A 19,722-nucleotide genomic window follows, 5' to 3' on the forward strand; every position below is an offset into this window, starting at 1 on the left:
GCCCTCAGTGCACTAGGGATGGTGGAAGCCGGATTTCAACCACAACGGGTGGGAGATTGGTCTCATGGCTCACTGTGAAGATGCAACATATAGCAACCCTGTGCAATTTACCCATCGGGCTGCGTAGTATTTACTATGAAGTTAAAGTACTTTCTCTTCTCATAAAAGGTAAGCATTGAGCCGGATGTTACGTCAGTGCATCTGTTGGTCTGCTTTGGCATTCTAGGTCTTGCTCCACACATTAGTCTCTGTGAAGCCTCTGACTGCTCTCCCTCTCCTGAGTCCATGGTGGGAAGGGTTGTACTCGGTCCAGTCTGCAGAGACATAGTAGGACAGATTCCAGGACACCAGTGGGAAATGACCTCATCCACCAGGGTTGGGTCCCTGTAAACTCTGCCTGCCCTGTGGCCTCCTGAAGCGGTCTGAGAGCATCTTTTCAATGCATCCGCAATAACACAACACAGCTAGAAAACTGTGGTAATTAGTCCAAGGAGCCACAGAGAAGTTGGAAGTAGTTTATTCTGAGAAGACAGCTTAACAACCACCTCCAGCATAACACCAGTAGGAACTGAACCGCTAGTACAGATAGAATGTTAAGACAGGAATGTACAATAACAATTCTAAGAAGGAATGGTGCACTAACATGGGATACTACACACCTTCCCCCCTAAAAATAAAAAAAAATAAAACAAAAGAGAGAAAACAAGAAAAGAAATTCAACATAAGTAATCATGTAACTTTACAGGTAATTGCTTGAAAAGAAATTCAACATAAGTAATCATGTAACTTTACAGGTAATTGCTTGACACGAGAACTTTTCCTCTGTATTGTGCAAGGGACAACACTGTGTTTGGGAGCAGAACTTAGGGAATCAGGAACAGTTTCTAGAACATTGGAATTATTAATGACACAATCATCAGCACACGGGGAAGATTGAGGAAGAGGAACATAAGCAGGAACATTGGGAACCGGACTCTCCGGTACAAAGGTGTCAACCATAGCAGAATAGGAAGTGTCATCTTCAACAATGGGATTTCCAGGTACAGAGATAGAAGGACAAAGACTGTTGTCTTCCAAGCTGGGATTCCTGCATAGAGACACTCTCCTGAAATTCCATACCTTCCCCCCTTCAACACGGATAGCTTTAGAGAAAATTTCAATCACCCTACAAGGATCGGACCATTTGTTCCATTTGTTCCCAACAGACCTTCCAAACTTGACTCGTACAAAATCGCCAACTTTGATTTTGTTACTTTGGCTATTTAAAGACAAAAAACTGTTTTTCATTTTCTCTTGATATTTCAAAACCCTGTCTTTGACTTCATCACTATTAAAAGAAGATTCAAATGGAAGTTTGGATTTTAACCACCAAGGGAGAAGCTTGGAACCAGGTTTCCTACCTCTGAGCATTTCAAAAGGGGATAGACCTGTAACGGAATTAGGAGAGGTTCGGTAAGACAAAAGCATAGCACGTAAGGATTTCTTCCAATCAAGGTTACTCTTAATGGCCAGTTGGATAGATTCCTTGATGACCTTATTAAAGCGTTCCGTTTGACCATTGGCCTGAGGGTTATAATTGGACACCCTCTTATGCACAATTCCACACCTACCAAGAAAAGATTCAAATTCCCTACTCATAAATTGTGGCCCATTGTCAGATACAATTTCGGCTGGTATTCCTTCCTTGCAAAAGACTTCATCCAGAAACTGAATAACCTGTGTAGAACCAACCTTATCCACAACTTTAAGTTCAGGCCACTTAGAAAAATAGTCGATAAGCACTAAAGCAAATATCTCCTTATTGGGAGACAAAGATAGGGGACCAATAATGTCAATGCCCAGTTTTTTCCAAGGACAAGCTACAAATTCGATAGGAGAAACACTCGTAGATAAAGGTTTGACGGTCTTGTCGCTTTTGGCACACGGGGAGCAGGAACTAACCCACTTATCCACCATCCTATCAATTCCAGGCCACCAGTAGAATTCACGGATACGCCTCTTGGTACTGGACATGCCCATGTGGCCCTCATGTGCCATAGAAACAATTCTTTCTCTCAAAGTAAGAGGAGGAATGATCTTGTCACCTCTGATTACAAAACCTTGGTCAAACATAAGTTCATCCTGAATTTTGAAAAATGAGAGAATGTCACCAGAAAGATACCTCTCTTGAGGCTAACCATGTTGCAAATAATCCACCACACTTGACAAACATGTGTCCTTGGTCATAGCTTCTCTCCAAACAGTCTCAGATATGCCCTCAGCAGAACCAGAAGTGGCACATTCATTAACATCATCGATGTTGAACACAACTTCAGAATCACACTGTTCACGCCAAATAGCGTTGATTAACGGTAACCTGGACATACAATCAGCGTGTACGTTAAGGCGACCAGGAATATACTCTACAACACACTGAAACTCTTGTAGTTTTGCTGCAAGACGGGCTAAGCGTGCAGTTAACGTTCTACCACCACCAGCTGCCAGCATGTTTATCAAGGGCTTATGATCAGTTCTTAAACGGAATCTGGTTCCCCAAATAAATTGCCTAAAATGTTCACAGGCCCAGGTGCATGCTAAGAGTTCTTTTTCTATTGTAGAATAGTTATATTCAGCACCACGTAGTGTCCTAGAAGCATATGAGACTACACATTCATCCCCTTTGTCTTTCTGGATTAAAACAGCACCCAAACCTACATTGCTTGCGTCCACACAAACTATGCATTCATTACCCAGAGTAAATGGTTTAAGAAAAGGAGCATTTGCTACTTCTTGTTTCATCAAATCGAAAGCCAGTTGTTGTTCGTGGCTCCAAACAAACTTTATATCTTTCTTTAACAGAGATCTTAACGGATGTACCTTTGAAGCATAGCTCTGAACAAATTTGCTATAGAATTCAGTTAAGCCCAGAAAAGACACAAGTTGTTCTTTGTTCAACGGTGCTGGTGCCTTTAAAATACTCTGTATATGATTGAATTTGGGCTTGATACCTTCTGAGGATATTTCGTGACCCAGGTATTCGACCTTGTTTTGCCTAAATTTGCATTTTGATAATTTTAAAGTTAAACCTTTCTCTTGGACACATTTTAAAACATTTTCTAAATTAACATCATGTTCTTCATAACTTTTCCCGTAAATAAGGATATCGTCTTGAAAGGCGATGGCACCAAGACAACCCTCTAGAACGGTCTTCATTAGTCTTTGGAAGACCGAAGCCGCACTGGCTAGGCCGAAAGGCATCCTGCAATACTGGAACATGCCTTCAGGCGTAATAAATGTCGTCAAAAACTTTGACTCTTCATGGAGCAACACTTGGTGGTATGCACTAGTTAGATCTAGAGTTGAGAAAACAGTAGCTCCTGATAAAGTAGAAATGAGTTCATGGATATGGGGCAAGGGGTGTCTATCAATCCAAATCTCCTTGTTTAAACTCCGAAGGTCAACACATAAACGGAGTTCGCCATTACTTTTGAGGGACAAAACTACTGGCGAAACCCATGGAGAGGATTCTACTGGCTCAATGATTTTCTTGTCAACTAAGTCTGCTAAAATTCCCTTTAATTTTTCACGGTAGGCTAAAGGAACGTTCCTTACTCTGTGTCGGATGGGAATAGCTGAATCTTTAAGTATTATGCGGTGTTTGAAATTCGTGAAGGTTCCCAAACTGCCAGAAAAAATGGATGAAAATTTTTGCTTCAACTGGAGGATAAAATCATTTGCAGGAGGGACAACATAGACAGGAGGTGATGCGTTTGGGTCAAGCTTAATGCCAAGGTCATGTTGGTGAGGCCAACATAATAGTGACGCACCCTTAGATGAAACATAAACTTTCCCTTTAATGGTCCTGTCTTTGAATTTGATGTCTGCCCACATGTAACCTTCCATATCAATCTTCTTACCAGTGTACCCACCTGGATGTACGTCAGGTGGTAGTAACTTAGTAGAAGGCCAGTAGCGATCAAAAACATTTTTGCCAATTAAAGTGTACCAAGCACAGGAATCTATTAGCATAGAAATATCCTTGCCATTAATACTGATGGTATCAGAGGGAAACCCTTCACATTTTGTGTCACTTACACATAACAAGGTGTTGATTTCGGAAGGTTGTTCAACGTCTTCACAATCTTCATAGGACAAAAAGTTTACTTTTTGAGGAGACTTACACATTTTACTAAAATGCCTGGATTTTTTACACTTGACACAAATTTTGTTCCACGCAGGACAACCTCTATAATTGCCTACGTGGTCATTTGCCCCACATCTATAACAAATATTTTGGCTTTTCCTAATAGGAAATCTATTCTCCCTTCCTGCAAAATCTTTTCTAAAAGGAACAGGAGTTTTCTTAAAATTATTGACGTTTTTCACCAAAGAGACTTCAGGAATGACCACTTTACTTTTAACATCCTGGTTTCTAATTTAATTTACAAATAGTTCAGACTGTTCGATGCCCTTTGCAATGTTCAAAACAGCACTGAGAGAAGAATCAGTCCCCATCCAGAGACGTTCTTGAATTTTTTTACTTTTAGTGCGCATCATAATTTGATCTCTAAGGACCTGTTCGAAATTTATAGTTTCAAAGGCACAGGATCCAGCTAAAGTGCGTAAAGCAGCTACATAATTTTCTATAGATTCATCATCCTTTTGTATTCGAGAGTAAAATTTAAATCTTTCCATAACAATGTTGATCTTTCTTCCAAATCTAGTGCTAAGTTGTTTTATAACTATATCAAAGACATTTAGATCACCAGAACCAACATTTTCAATGGGAGGTAAATTTTCCAATTCTTTAAGTCTTGCACCACCTAAACAGTTTTTTAATAATGCTAACTTCCTTTTGGGAGAACAGCCATCCTCTTCAATAACATCAACATAAGCAAGAAATGTGGGATACCAAAGATCCCATTCTACCTTTGGATCTCCGGCAGTAGGTAAAAAGTGTGCAGGAGAAATAATGTTATTAGACATTATAAGCTAAAAGGTACTTAAGTTAAGTAAATGACAAAATAGGATTAGTGGAAATATACCAAAACAAAAAAAGTAGTCACCGTTGTCTGTAGTGAAGAATGAAAAACAGGAACATCCACAGCAAAGTTTTCTAAGTTTGCTCTTCTCTTTTTTGTAATAAAAAAAATGACAAATGTTAAGTAAATGTCAATAGCGTGGTCCTTGTGAGGAGTAGAGGGTAGAAACAGTGAAAACGAGCAAAAACGGTGAAGTAATTATGGTGAAATACTTAAAAATGAGATCGTGGTTTTGTAGTCATGGAAACGGTGAAATAATCACAAACAAAATGGCCGCTGAAACGCACACGTTGTAGCGTGATGCGTGGTGGCGTCGGAATGACGCGTGAAGTGTTCCTTCCTTCGTTCGGGGAGAAGACACGGGAACAGTGCGAGGCAGGCGCGCGTTGGTAAGTTTATCTTTGTTTTTGAAAGATGCTGTGTAGAAATAACAGCATGAGTAGCGCGCGCTGGCGAAAGATTAATGAGGCCACTCAGGAAAACAAAGTCAAATGTTGTAAAACCACACAGATCAAAAGAAAACGGAAGGACAGCAAATGAAGCGCACTCCACCAAACGCGCTCGGCAGTTAAAATAAACAATGAGGATCCTTCAATGAAACGAGTTTAAGGATTGCGGTGCAGAGAAAAATTAGAGTAAAACTCCCGCTGGTGCAATCAGGGCACTTAACATAGTAGACAGCCTCTGGTGCAATCTTACACACATGGGAACATTATAGTAAAAAAAATACCTGGTAACTTTTTAGCTGTAAAGGCGAACGCTGTCAGATTTTCAGAATTTTTCCAACAAATGTCTTTAAAGGTGGAAATTCTTCTCTTGAAGCTGGGTAGTGAATCCCGTTCGTCGCCAAATTTATGTGGTAATTAGTCCAAGGAGCCACAGAGAAGTTGGAAGTAGTTTATTCTGAGAAGACAGCTTAACAACCACCTCCAGCATAACACCAGTAGGAACTGAACCGCTAGTACAGATAGAATGTTAAGACAGGCATGTACAATAACAATTCTAAGAAGGAATGGTGCACTAACATGGGATACTACAAAAACCTAGTAGATTTTTTGCAGTCTCTGAATTAAAATGTCTTAATTTTGTATATCTCTTAATACCAAATATTTACAATTTGTAAATGACCAATTTTACTAGTACACAATTTAATGACACTCAATTTAAAGACCTCAAGTTTGTAACGTTGAAAGACTGAGTTGAGCTCGACAGGTTTTTAACTTGTGACCTGCAATTCAAGACAGACCTCTGAAGCAATATCTGGGAGGATATGTAAATTGAACCTTATGGGTAAATCCCAGCCTCAGTAGAGGGAAGGAAAACAAGTGTGTTAACCACAAACCACAAAAGAGGACGTCCTTTGTCCTTGAGAAGACCCCTCACTCACCAACCTAGTTGGTGACATGCTTCATCATCGTGTCCCACCCGGATAGCAGAATGCCATCCAGGTGTGCTGAGACACCTGATTACAGTGGAGCTGTTTTTTTCTTTTTATATGTGCAAAGAGGAAAAAGTGTGTATTAAAAAGTATCCGATGCTACCCACTCACAGAGTTTATTCTGGAGTGTCTCGGGTACTATTAAAATATGAGGCACCTGTTGCCCTGCTAGGTGGGCTATCGGTGTACAAACTAAAGAAATGTGAGTTAAAAAAAGTCTACATGTTTCAACCTATGTGTCAATTTACAGGTACGGAGCACCCGCCAGGACGGCATAGGCACGAACGGCGCCCGTCTCTCCCTCCACAAATCGTAGCGAGGATTTGGCCAGTCCGGGGTTGCTCATGGAGCCGTAAATATTAGCGCTCCTAGTTTTTTCCAGGAAACACCGGAAGAAACTGACGTTTTTATTGGAGAGACTCATTTAGAGACTCTACATATGTTAACTACGAGGATAGGGTGCGCCTTAGCGTGCGCACACCGTCCCGCAGGTACCCCATTTGGTCCTGACGAAAACCTGTAAATTGACACATTTTCCTTCAAAGCACTTCTTTCTGTTATCTCACTTAGTAGTTTTTAACGCCACTGTACTGTACCTTGCGCTTAATACGTTTTAGGTTTATGTTTCGCCAAAGCTTTTTGTTGCACTGTATTTTACACTAAATATATTTTAATGAATTACCTATAATTATGGGTTAATGAATAAAAAATCCTTTTAAAGACACTCTACTTGAATGATTCACGGTTGCACTTTTTGATTCGAACTTCCAAACTTATCAGGGTGTTGTCGAAAATCTTTATGCATTGATTAATTGTACGGACATTTTTTGATTCAGGGCATATCACTTTATCTCCCTGTGCCTAAAAAAAGAAAAAAAAATGTGTCCTTGTGGAGTGTAATTGGTGCTCATGTTAAGCACTCCAATACCTTGAGGTCAAATTCACCCTATATAAAACTGCAAGTAAAAACCCACACATTACCTACCTGTACATGTTTTTTGATTGCCAGCATGGCATGGTGTCCTAGAAGCTGGTCCATGCGTAGACTGCATTCTTTTAGAACAAGCATTGACATAGCCAATCGGTCTCGCCTTTGGGAAATTATAAGTGTTTAGCCATGAAACAGTTGATGTTGTTGCACCAAGGATATTGTGCTGCATGATTAAATACTTATAAGGTCCCAAAGGCGAGACCTATTGGCTATGCCAGTGCTTGCTGCCCTTGCATGTGATCGCTTACACTGGGTGAAGAAAGCAGCTACCTGAGTGTGTGCCCAAGAAGCAGTGTTTTTAAAACAAGTTGCAGATGCTTCCTGGCATGTTCGCAACCCTAGGGCCAGGCAGACTGGTCTAATCAATAGTCCCCTCTGATGATCTAAAGAAGGGCAACAGCAAAGCAGATGGAACCATGATTCATATGAGTAGGAGCACTACCTACAATCCCTTTTGTCTCCACGGCCGACCGAAACAGGATTAAGATCTCTTACTGGCAGTGCTACAAGTCGCATACAATATCTGCTGACGGGATTCCACATTTATGGCTTCCTGGAAAAAAAAGTGGTGATTTCCCTACAAAGTAAGAGTCGTTTAGAGACTGTACCTGTAGCAAATTGTCTAGAGAAAATCTTATGCCCTTGAAGTCACCTTTAGTTGCTGGTGTATTGTTTTTTTCCAGATGATATATGGGACGTCCCCTGCTTTGAGGATTGTTTCTTCGATCTGGAGACTTTGTAGCATTTCTTGATTGACCCAAGGGGAAACAGCGTTTACAATGCTGTCAATGCCACGCAGGTAGGTAACAACGCGGTTGTTACAACGCATGGCATTACTTTGCAAGCCGTTTCAACGACTTTCGCTAGGTGACGTGCAACACCAGGGAATGTGTTGGATGTTAAATCCAACATCTTCCCTGCTGTTGCGCTAACCAGAGTAGGAATAGTAATTTATACTATTCCTAAACCAGCGTGCCACCTAGAGCAAGTTGTTGAAACAACTTGCGATGTAATACCACGCGTGGTAACAACGGTGTTATTGTAACAACCACGTTGTTACCTACCACGTGGTAAAAGCATGCGTTGTAATGCGCTACATTTGAACCAAGGGTTACCAGGGGTTTCAAAGATGAATTTTAGAGGGCCTTTTAATGATTTTGTCTGGGCCTTCTTGGTCCTGATATAATGTTTCATAATTGAGGCCTGAAGATCTAGTGTTTGAATCACAAGTCTCAGTTCCAGCCTTAACCTAGAGTGGTGTGCACATCACGGTTGTTTAAAGGTTTTCTTGTTCGCTCTGCAGTGAGATTGTTCCAAGGCTGAATCTAGGGCACCTGGCTAAGCATGTTGGCAATACTGTAAGGCTGGTAGAAATGTCCCTTCATTACCCTTAATATTGGGACTGCCGAGGCACTGCTTAGTAGCCAATTCAGTTGACCGATCCCATGGGTAATTGCAGCACCTTTTTTTAAAAATAGCATTTGCCTGTGCTACTGATATACTATTTTTGCTGAACCACATGCTAAGGTAGGTGTACTTCCTTGCTGTGCTGATTATATTGCAGACCAGTCGCCGGGCTTCCTCTGTCTTCCAAATATTAGGACTTTTGTTTTATCCTGGTTCACCTGGAGGTGTTTGGCCAGGTTGAATGTTTTCAAAGCATCCGATGCCGGCTGTGAACCAGTTCTGGTGTGATCCATAATCACTATGTCATCTGCGTATTGGATTATTTGCAAGGGTTTCCTAGCTTGGGAGGGGCCAGGCAGCTGGACTCCAATAGTTTCCCTAAATTGGCTGTGCACAGATTAAACAGCAGAGGGCCTAAGACACAATCTTGCTTTATGCCATCATTTGTTCTAATTTTTCGGGTGACTGTACAAGTCCCAGTTTTGACTCAGACCCATGTCCCTGAGTCCAGTGAGATGATGGCTCTGAGCAGCATAGGGGGTATGCTCCATGCATTTAACTTCCCCCAAAGGGTAGCCCTAACAATCCTGTCAAATGCTGCACTGTAATCAATAAAGCAACAAAAGAGCAGTAGGCAGTTGTTTTAGATGGCTTGGTGCCTCAGGAAGGATGATGCAAGGATGTTATCCAGGGTTGACGCCCCAGCCTTAAAGTCAGATTGAAAGAACGGTAAAATGTGTTGCTCTTGAAACCACACCTCTAGCTGCTCCAACAGGATACGGGCATATGCTTTGGCCTACACATCAAGAAGCACGATGAATTGATCATTTGAGGCCACTGACCAGTCCCCCTTTTAGTATATAGGGCTGAGGATCGACCGTCTCCAGTCTTCGGGGACTGTCACAGTTTAATAAACACAGTTGAAGAATGGAGTCCGCAACCTTGCCCAGTTATCAGGGGCACATTTAAACAAGCTCGCACGCAGACCAGTAGGGCCGGGAGCAGGGAGTCATGTGTGGATTTTAATAATGTTTAAATATTAAAAAGTATCCATCATCTAATAAAAAGATGCCCTACGTCTATCAGTCCTTGGTGATGAGAACTTTAGAATAAGTGAAAAGAGATACATTCCTCTCTTCCATACCCTGTCATGTACTTTACAAGTTGCATTTTTAGTGACATGCAGCTGTGGTCTGAAGTTAATTGGTAATATTTTCATCAGCTGCACAGGCTAAATCATTCTTTTTACCCTTCAAAGTAGTTAGGGGAAATATCCCATCAACTGCTTCACTTAATAATCCCAAATTCTAGCTGGTCACTTCTCATTAATGTAGGGAATTTTCCACCGAATCCTATAAATTGTTGTCTCTTAGGATAACTTTCAGGCATCCTAAATTTCATGGAAATATCCGACATTTTACTAAAATGTTTGTTAATATTCTTGAGAATTATGTTAGTTCCCCACAACCTAGACATGGCCTTGAGATTCTAGGGGTTCAAAAACTGTTTTTCCCCCTGTGCTCAGATATTAATAAGGAAGTTTGCTTACTGAACGGGGATCAGCTGGTTCCTGGTTTAAATTTAAATAAGTTTCCACCTGGACCTCTTAGCTTTCAACTGGAAATTGTAACTGGAGCCCAGAGAAATGGAAATCGCCATTTATTTCAGAGAATATTCCATCTTTGTTCTCTTGTAGGCCCTTGTAAGACTCAGTAGAAATATAATACATTTCTTTGCTAACAAGGAGCTGTTTGTTTCTCATTGATGGCTAACAATTACCAGAGATCAAATGATACCATTATTTGAAACTCTTTTATTTTATTTCTGACGTCACGTTCTATATACCCCATCTATATTGCATGCTCACACTTGGCTAAAAACTGCATCCTGACAACTATTGCACAATAAGAATGACTTTTTTTCCACTGGAGGGATGCACCCACACTTAGCTTTCAAGTAATGATACAGAGTCCCTCTCCTGCAGTTAGTGATACCGATTATTATGCTACACGTGGATTTACAAGGTTCCTGCTAATAGAATATTTATAGTGTCGCTGAATGAGCTCTAATTATGACTTGATATCCACCACAATTGCTGGACGCAGTATTATCACACCATTACAGGTTTTCACCTCTAGAATATGGAACGGATGTTTTCACACAGATTTTCATGAGTTTTCACCCCGTTCCAGTAATTTTCTCCAAGATACATCATACCAGATTTTCACACGCATCTGGGAAAACCTGAATGCACATGTTTTCCCCACAACACTTTCAACCCCACTTTGGCCAGTAACTGCGGCTTCCATACAAATTAATATATACCAAAAAGTTGTAATGAACACCTCGGTCTATGCAATGTGTTACCTCCATGTCACATTGCATCACTGTCTTCCTGTCCTTTTGGAAAATCTTCTCATGAATTGTGAGGCCTGTGCCTCTTTAAAGTATCTCATATGGTTGTCTCTGCATTTTACAATCATCAGTGTTTCAGTAACAAAAGGATACTTTACTAAAGTTCCCTCTCCTCTATGCTTGTTGATTAGTCAAATGCTTGGATTATATGTAAATGCAAATTTCACAAATATGATAATCATTTCACACTTTATCATGTCTTTCTGTTTTATAGTAATGGAGAATGGATGATTGTCAAGTCTCTTTCCTCTGGGAAAGAAGGCACTGTGCCCAGCAAATACATTGCAAAATTGAACTCCCTTGAAGTAGAAACGTAGGTTTTAAGTATTATGTTTTTCTTTTTAATTAAATTGTGTGTATGGGGTAAATAGTCTGGTCTGTGTTGTGCCATTTTCTCTAAACGGGTATCCAATGTTTCATAAAATGGAAATATCTATAATACATTTGTGTGTTTAAATGATATCATGTTAGTTGTTGCTGCAACAGGTTGCATTTTAATCCAATGTTTTGCAGTCTGTAGAAACAGACAGATAATTTGCTGTTGCCTTGTGATGGTTAAAAGTTAATATTGCAATCTGTGTGATAATCAGGATATGCTGGATATTTCAGTGACTTTTCTGGCCATGAATTCCCTCCCACCCTTGTTTAACAAACTTTCACAAGCCGCCTGTTGCCTTGCTATATGTCACCATGCAATGTCTAAATGAAAGAGTCAATCATGGTAAAAGGGGAAGGACTTCTGGCCCATGGAGAAACTGCAGTTTGGCATGTAGGTGCCATCAACTAGATGTGAGCATTGCCGTTCCCGCACACAATGTCTTGCATTCTTCTGGATCATCAAATAGTGTTCCTGACTGTATCCCCTCACTCCAGCTTCTACTCCACAGAGTATGGCGAGGGCAGAGGTGAAATGACCTAAAGGTAAATTTAGCGAATTCCTGATAAGCTGGCACCTCTAAAAAGAGTGCCATAGGACAACTTAGAATCACAGATCAATCCAAGAAAAGGCGTTAACAAGAACCAACAAGCAAATCATGACAGCAATGCATGCACATGGCCATATGTATGACTGTGCCATAATCTTACAGCCATCCTCAGGGACTAAAACAGTTCAGAATAGTCTCTGCCAGCCTCCATTCATGGGCCTCTCAGTTCCAGCAGTGATAAGTGGTGCCCGAAGGCAATCCAACAGGCATAGACCTCAATCCACAATCAAGCAGCTTGGCAAAAACAACTATGTCCATTGCTGACTCCACATATTTAAGTATCTCTGATCTTTTCTGTTTGAAGGCACCCATTTTAGGTACATAGATAGGTTGCTTTTCTGTATATTCTCCAGCAGAAGAGTTCTATTCGCCCATACACTACGCTTTTGTATTTTCATGGTTTGCAACTATACTACCAATGTTTTCTAACTGTCAAATGTGTGTGGCACAAAAAGATCACCCACTTTCTAGGTGTCAACTTCTCCTTAACTGTAACACGTTTTTCTGCTAAACCACCAACACTGCTTTTAATGCTCCTGTTATCCCACCTCAGCTGTATTTAAATCTAGCGTTGAATCAGTGGCCTTGATTGCTGCACTCTATCTACACACTCTGGGGAATAGTAGGACAGGTGGAAACAACGGACACGAAGCAGCAACATGGGTGATGTGACACACTGGGTGTTTCAATAGTTGCTGGTGACTGGTTTCCCAAGGAAAGACTACAATGCTGGCAATGGGAAATCCATTACCTTCATTATAAGACGCCTGGTTTTTTGTCTGTTACTTCCCCACCCCTGAAGTTACCAATGCCAACGGCATCAGTTGTACACTGAGGATTCCCTCAGAAATGAGGAATTACTCCGAGAATTAAAAATACTGCCTGTGATTCCCTACTAATCCTCTATTTTCCCATGGAGTTTCACCCAGCCATTTTGGCTGCTTAGAGCAGGCAAAGTGTCCAAGTGATAGACCTGGATCCACATATTTGTGATGCATCTTGTAATAGTGATGGGGCAGGTAAAGCCACTGTTATGAATGGGGTTGTGAGGTTTGAGGCCTGGTCAAGCAACAGTCACAATCCTTTGCACAGTGAACCACAAAAAGTCACTAAATTAACTTGTGCTTAACCCTGGGTAGCTTGGGGCACGAAAAGCTGCCAAGGTTAACTTGGAGGCAATGTGTAAAGTATTTATCAAGTACTCAATCATTGATAATTTTTTTTAAAAACACTAGAAAAATGTCAAACCATTTGAAAAATATAGTACATCTTAATAAATTATTTGACACCAAAACACCAAAAATCCAATCAACAGAAACATGCTGAACGGGGTCAAAGGCAAAGTTCAGGATGAACTCGATGGAACGCAGGTCAGCTACAATCACCAAGTTAGGCCCGGTGAAGTTTACCTTCTCAAAGTACATGTCATAAGTCCTGTTCGCGATGGTGAGGTATGCGAGGAGTTGAAAGAGTGTCGCAAGAAGCTGTCTTCATAGGGCAACGAGTCAGCCGGCGTCGCGGGCAGGCATTACTGGAGCTTCACACTTGTGGTCCCTCACTAGCACTCAATGCTGTAGCGTGACGAGGTTGAAAAAAGAACAAGGAGACCCTGAAAGTCTGAAGGGACCAAGGGTAGACACATGCTATGGAAAACAGTGGTCCCATACAATTTAAATTAGTACAATAGCACAATTAAGCAATCAAAATTGGGTTTATGAATGTATAAATGAAAAATAAGGAGTTTAATAAACAGTTAAGTTCAACGCAAGGATAATATACAAAAGGTGAGTGAACCAGACATGAAAGGGTAATGGGAAATCAGCCGATTTCCTTACCACAGGCAAGTGACTTAAAAAGTGACTTTTCAATTTCTGCAAATGTAAATAAGCAAAAAGTCACAATCAGGGTTACATCTCATACTCCACTATTAGATACAGATTACAGTATAGAGTTGAAGATGTATGTGTCGACGACGTTTCGATCCCAATTTGGGTATAGGGATCTCATTAGGACTAAGTGATAAACAAGTGCCTGGAAAGATGCCTGGATAAGTATAGGGGGTAAAAAGGGAGAAGGGTAATGGGGAAAGAGTGTGGAGAAAAAAGGAAGAAGGGGAAAATTAGATTATGAAATGTATAACAAAAGGCAAGGTCATTAGTAGTTTAAAGGAGTCAATAAAGATTTAGACAGTACGTTAGACCGTTGTTAGTTTTAGCAGAAGGGTTAAAAATAGGTCCAGAGACATAATTGTGATATCTAGCGCATGAGGTATATTAGAGACCAGAACACTAGAGCGCCCTAGATGGTGAGGGGGAGGGGCCTAATTGTCTAATCCATATAATTAGTGGATAAGGAATTGCAAAGTCAAGATCAATTTATTGACTCCTCTAAACTACTAATGACCTTCCCTTTTGTTATACCTTTTATAATCTAATTTCCCCCTTCTTGTATATTATCCTTGCGTTAAACTTAACTGTTTATTAAACTCCTTATTTTTCATGTATACATTCGTAACCCCAATTTTGATTGCTTAATTGTGGTATTGCACTAATTTAAATTGTATGGGACCACTGTTTTCCTTCGGGTAGCGTGAAGGGGTGGCTGCCAGAGCTTCGATTTGTATTGTGGTGGGAGCAGCGGTGCGAACTGGCCCATTTACGATCACGAAGATTCCAAAGCTTCAATTCAGCTCCTATGGCCCACACCAAACTTCCAGGACCTTAGGTGCACCACCTGGGGTCAGGAACCCTCTGCAGCTGGGTCTAGGGGCTAGTGCAGGATGTTGGGGAGTCCATTATGTCCCTGAGGCTCAGATCAGGATTCCAGCAGACTAGCCCTTGGAGTCACTCTGATGTCCTGGGTTCAAGGATGAGGTTGTAGATCCAGTTCTCTTTTCACCCAGGAAAGAGGGCAGCAGGTCAGCACAGCAGGGCAGCAGTAGCTTCGGAGCAGCAGTCCAGCACAGTGGCAGTTCTTTCAGCAGCACAGCAGTCCTTCTTCCTGGCAGAGCAACCACAGGTCCAGAAGTGTACTCAAGAGTTGGTGTCTAAGGTCCTACTTTTATACACTTTTGCTTGGTTCTGGAAGGTGGGAGAAGCTTCGATACAGTGGTTTTGGGGGGCATGGAATTTCCTGCCTTTTCTTCCCTGGCTCCAAGCTGATCGCAGTACCAATGTGGGGTCATTAGGCCCTTTGTGTGAAAGCAGAGTATGGCTATTCAGTTGTAAGTGGGGCTGTGCTCAGTTCAGCCCCCCCCCTCAGCCTGCCAGCAGGTGGCCCATTCAGGCACACCTAATTCCTCTATTGTGTGACTGTCTGGGAGGAATTCAAAAAGGCTGTCAGCTACACTCAGTCATGTGACCAATCCCAGGTACAGGCAGAAAAGTGCCAATTTTCTAAAAGTAGTATTTTTAAAATTGTAATACAAAACCCGATTTTACCAATAGATAGGGCTTTTCACCACAATTTCAAAGACCCCAAACATGACATAGCTGCCAGCTCCCAATTGGCATTTACAGGTTATTAAATGTAATAACCGTCCCCATTGTTATCCTGTGGGCGGGGTAGGCATCACACTAGTGAAAAACAAATTTAGGAGTTTTTCGCTACTAGGACATATAAAATTTAAAGGTGCATGTCCAACCTTTTAATTTCACTCTACTGTGCCCTATGGGCTACCTAGGGCCTACCTTAGAGGAGACTTACATGTAATAAAAGGAAAGTTTAATGATTGGCAAGGGAGTTTAAATGGCATGTAGACATGGCAGTTTAACACAGCGTTCAGGGTACTTTTTCCAGCTTCAACATGTTTAGCTGGTACTCAAGTGGGTGGCACAATAAGTGCTCCAAACCCACTAGTAGCATTTCATTTACAGGCCTGGGTATATGGTATACCACTCTACAAGGGACATACAGTTAAATTAAATATGTCCGTATAGGCCAATATAAATGTGTTTTGGGGTGAGAGCACAAGCCCTTTAGCCCTGGTTAGCAGGGGTAGGCGCAGAGAGTCCTAAGGCCAACAAAAGCAATCCCTGCAAAACGTGGATGTGAAAAGGCAAACGGTTTGGGGTTGACCCTGCAAAGAGGGTCAACTTCAACACCCAGTTACTAGAACCATGAAGATTACAGTCCATTTCATATTGAAGGCCTTAGTGTATTCCACTGCTCTGTGAGATATAATGTGTACGTATGAGAAGAACTATATGGGGGCTTTGTAAGTGTAGTGAGTTTAAATGATTAAAGATAGATGAAGTTGGCAGCCATGTGAGATTTCAACTGCAAAATCTTCTTGGGGAATTTTTATTATCTAATGCCGACTTCCTAAACAGGGACTGCACAACATTACGTTAAAAATGAGAGTGTAGAGTCTGAGAACTCTTTCATGAATTGGAGTCGGATCACCTCCCAATACCATGCTATTTCTACTTTTAAAAAATGTAAACATTACATTTTTCCATACAAAAATGCAGCAGTAACTTAGTACAGACAAGGAAGGAAGAATCCTGGCGGCCCAGTCTCTTACTGAACTCTCCAGAGCCTGCAAGAATGTGATTCTAAGATCCCAGGACAAAGTGTCCTTTTGTAAGTCCACTCCGACATTTTGAAGTGCACCTGATTGAAATCTTACCTGCTGGGGAACTTACTTCTACAAGTGTAGGTTCTTAAACGGTTCAAGGATCAGACTGAGTAACTGACAAGAGATTGACTGCACTAAGAGAAATGAGTTCTGAAAAAGCCGCTCTGTGGAAAAACAGCAGAATTGGGTTTTGGTGAACTGCCTTAACCATTTTCAAATCTTGGAACCAACATCCTCTATGGCAGGTTAATTGAACCTGCACCTGCCGGAGATGCATTGAACCCCACCAGCAGGATGCTCCTTCATCCACTAAGAGCCTATTGCTGCTGCTGCTTCTCTTATGTGATTCTTCAAGGCAGTCTCCATTGTGGCTCAACCTGATGCACATCAAATGACAGCACATAGAATCTTGGTTATGAAACATACCTTTACAAACTGAAGCTGTAACCCTCCTGGACATCTAAATCCCTGCATCTTCTCACCGCTCCCATCTTGAGTCAACATTGGTTAAATGGAAATAGCTCTCTAATTTGTTTCACTTCATCAGTTTAAATCAGTACTTTCTTTCTAACCCAGAAAATAAACTGATCCACCGACCCTAACTTCACATCCAAGCCTACTAAAGAGCTATCATAACTTGGGCCACTTGCCCCTTTGAATTCCTTACATAGACATTAGTATGTTTGCAAGTTCTCTGTCATTCAGTCTTTAATAGTAAGCTCTTATTGCCCAATTGTTTTTATCCCTCATAATTTTTAATTCCTCAACTGATTTCTTAACTGCTGGTACAAACAATGACAATACCTCGCACATTTTCTCTGGGCTTTGACTTGATACTTGGGACACGCTACCAAAGGTGAGCCAACAGTTTTTTTATACAAGTATACATCTGTGGAATCCCTGGATCCCTGGTCTGACCAGGTAGTAGCACAGCTCATATTAAAGATGGCGGCCTCTTTTCCCCATATCCTGCCAGTGGATTCTTCTACACCGATTCTATGATATAAAATACAATTGCTATTCACACAGTCATAATCCTTCTTGGGGGAGGGAGTGGGGTAGTTTCATATTTAAGACAGTAATTCAGAAATGATGGTCTAACTACTTACCCATTCACCACACAGCACCATATGAAAATGTATAATCATAGGAAATTTATATTTTTAAGAAAATTCCCTAATATTATTATGTTTTTCCTAGCTGGTTTTTTAAAACTGTCAGCCGCAAAGATGCAGAACGATACCTAATGGCCGTTGGAAACAAACCTGGAACCTTCCTCATCAGAGAGAGTGAAACATGCCCAGGTGGGACCAATTGATTTCTTCTTTGTAAACTGAAACCAGGCAGAGATGGGCATAACACACTACTGAATTTGCCCTAGTAGGAACGGGTGGGCAAAGGCATGTTACACAGAGTTGGCTACTATCCCAGTATCACCTCGGGCTCCCTTATCAAGGTCTGGTCTTGCGTTGTACTTGGGGCTTAAAGGCCTGTAAATATGTTTGATCAACTACAAATACACTTCCCAGGAAACAAGGAACTTTTTATTTAAATGTTAGTCCTACATGGGTGCTCCTGCAAAAATGGGGCCAATGGCAACTCTTAAACCCTTGAATGCTCATGACGAGCTGAGCTCGTCATGAGCCACGGCGCTCCGGTGCTCATGACGAGCTCAGCTCGTCATGAGCCGTGGAACGCTCGCATGCGGGGGTAATTCCCCTGCTGTGCTGAGCGTTCCACAGGAACGGGTGTGGCTGTGACTAGCTGAGCTCGTCATGAGCACAGGAGCGCCGTGCCTCATGACGAGCTCAGCTCGTCATGAGCATGTGAGCTCTGTGCGCGCCCCCTCCCCCCCAGCACAGCGGGGGAATATCCCCCGCAGCGGAGGGGTTAATTGCCGGGTCTGGTGGCTCACTGGACTAATGCATCCACTGCAGAGGCCTGTGTTCGACCTCTTGGTCACAGGTTCAAATCCCGGCAGGTTCACTCAGCCTTTCATCCATCTGAGGTCAATAAAATGAGTACCATTGAGTTGGGTAATAATAAACATCCGTTATTCAGTGCCAAGATGCCCTGTCAGGGGTAAACGTGTGCTTTACAAATACACATGTTATGTAATTGCATGATTCTGGAAACACCATGTCATGCAATGTATTATTCTGCATAATGTTGTAGAGTATGTCACACATTTTCTGCTGTGCAAATCACCCCAAGATCAGGGCACTAAAGTGTTTCCACAGATTTGTAGCTTGTAGATCTACCGAATTCAGACAGTTTGAAAGTGAGCATTCCACGCTTTACATTTTTATAGGCCAGTCAGTTAAAAATCTTTATTCGACCAGATACTGGTCATAAAAGCACACAAGATAAAACCAAAATTCAACAATCAAAAACATTCATTTTTATAGGCTTTTCATGCACTGATCCTTGGCTGTCCCATGTCAAGTATGATTAGTTTCACCAGTTTGTTTTTGCTTGGAATTCTGGTACTTGTAGTTTCGCTGTTATCCTTTAAATTAAAGAGTAATGGTATTAGACATGAAGGGTTAAATAGGGTTGCAAGAGTGACTTGAATAATATTTTTTTCCTATAGGTAATTGTGTTTCATTTTTTTGAGGTTGCTAATCTCTTACTACTACTTCTTCAGCACATGATGAGACACCACACTACAGTATTCTTTCAAATGAAAAGCATTTACATCCATTTGTCACTGCTTTATTGTAGGCCCTGGCAAATGTTTTCAGTAGAACCCCAATATACATGAATTGTATAGAATAGTAGATAGTCTTCTACTGTTAAACTAACCGTACCTCAGCATCGGGTTACATATAAAACATGGGGCCTCATTTACAGCCACATGCATCAAGCGATTTTGGAGTCGCAAA

At 41.4% G+C, this 19,722-nt stretch overlaps 1 protein-coding gene across 1 annotated transcript in view; it reads left to right on the forward strand.

The window, feature by feature from the left end:
- Positions 1-19,722, forward strand: part of BLK (BLK proto-oncogene, Src family tyrosine kinase) — a 369,223-nt gene that overhangs the window by 260,268 nt on the left and 89,233 nt on the right. The window contains exons 5-6 of the mRNA XM_086926186.1: positions 11,487-11,585; positions 18,038-18,141. Coding sequence (XP_086782312.1) covers positions 11,487-11,585; positions 18,038-18,141 — 203 coding nt within the window. The remainder of the gene's footprint in view (positions 1-11,486; positions 11,586-18,037; positions 18,142-19,722) is intronic.

This window comes from Lissotriton vulgaris, chromosome 6 (genome assembly GCF_964263255.1).
Source record: "Lissotriton vulgaris chromosome 6, aLisVul1.2, whole genome shotgun sequence".
Taxonomy (NCBI): Eukaryota; Metazoa; Chordata; class Amphibia; order Caudata; family Salamandridae; genus Lissotriton; species Lissotriton vulgaris.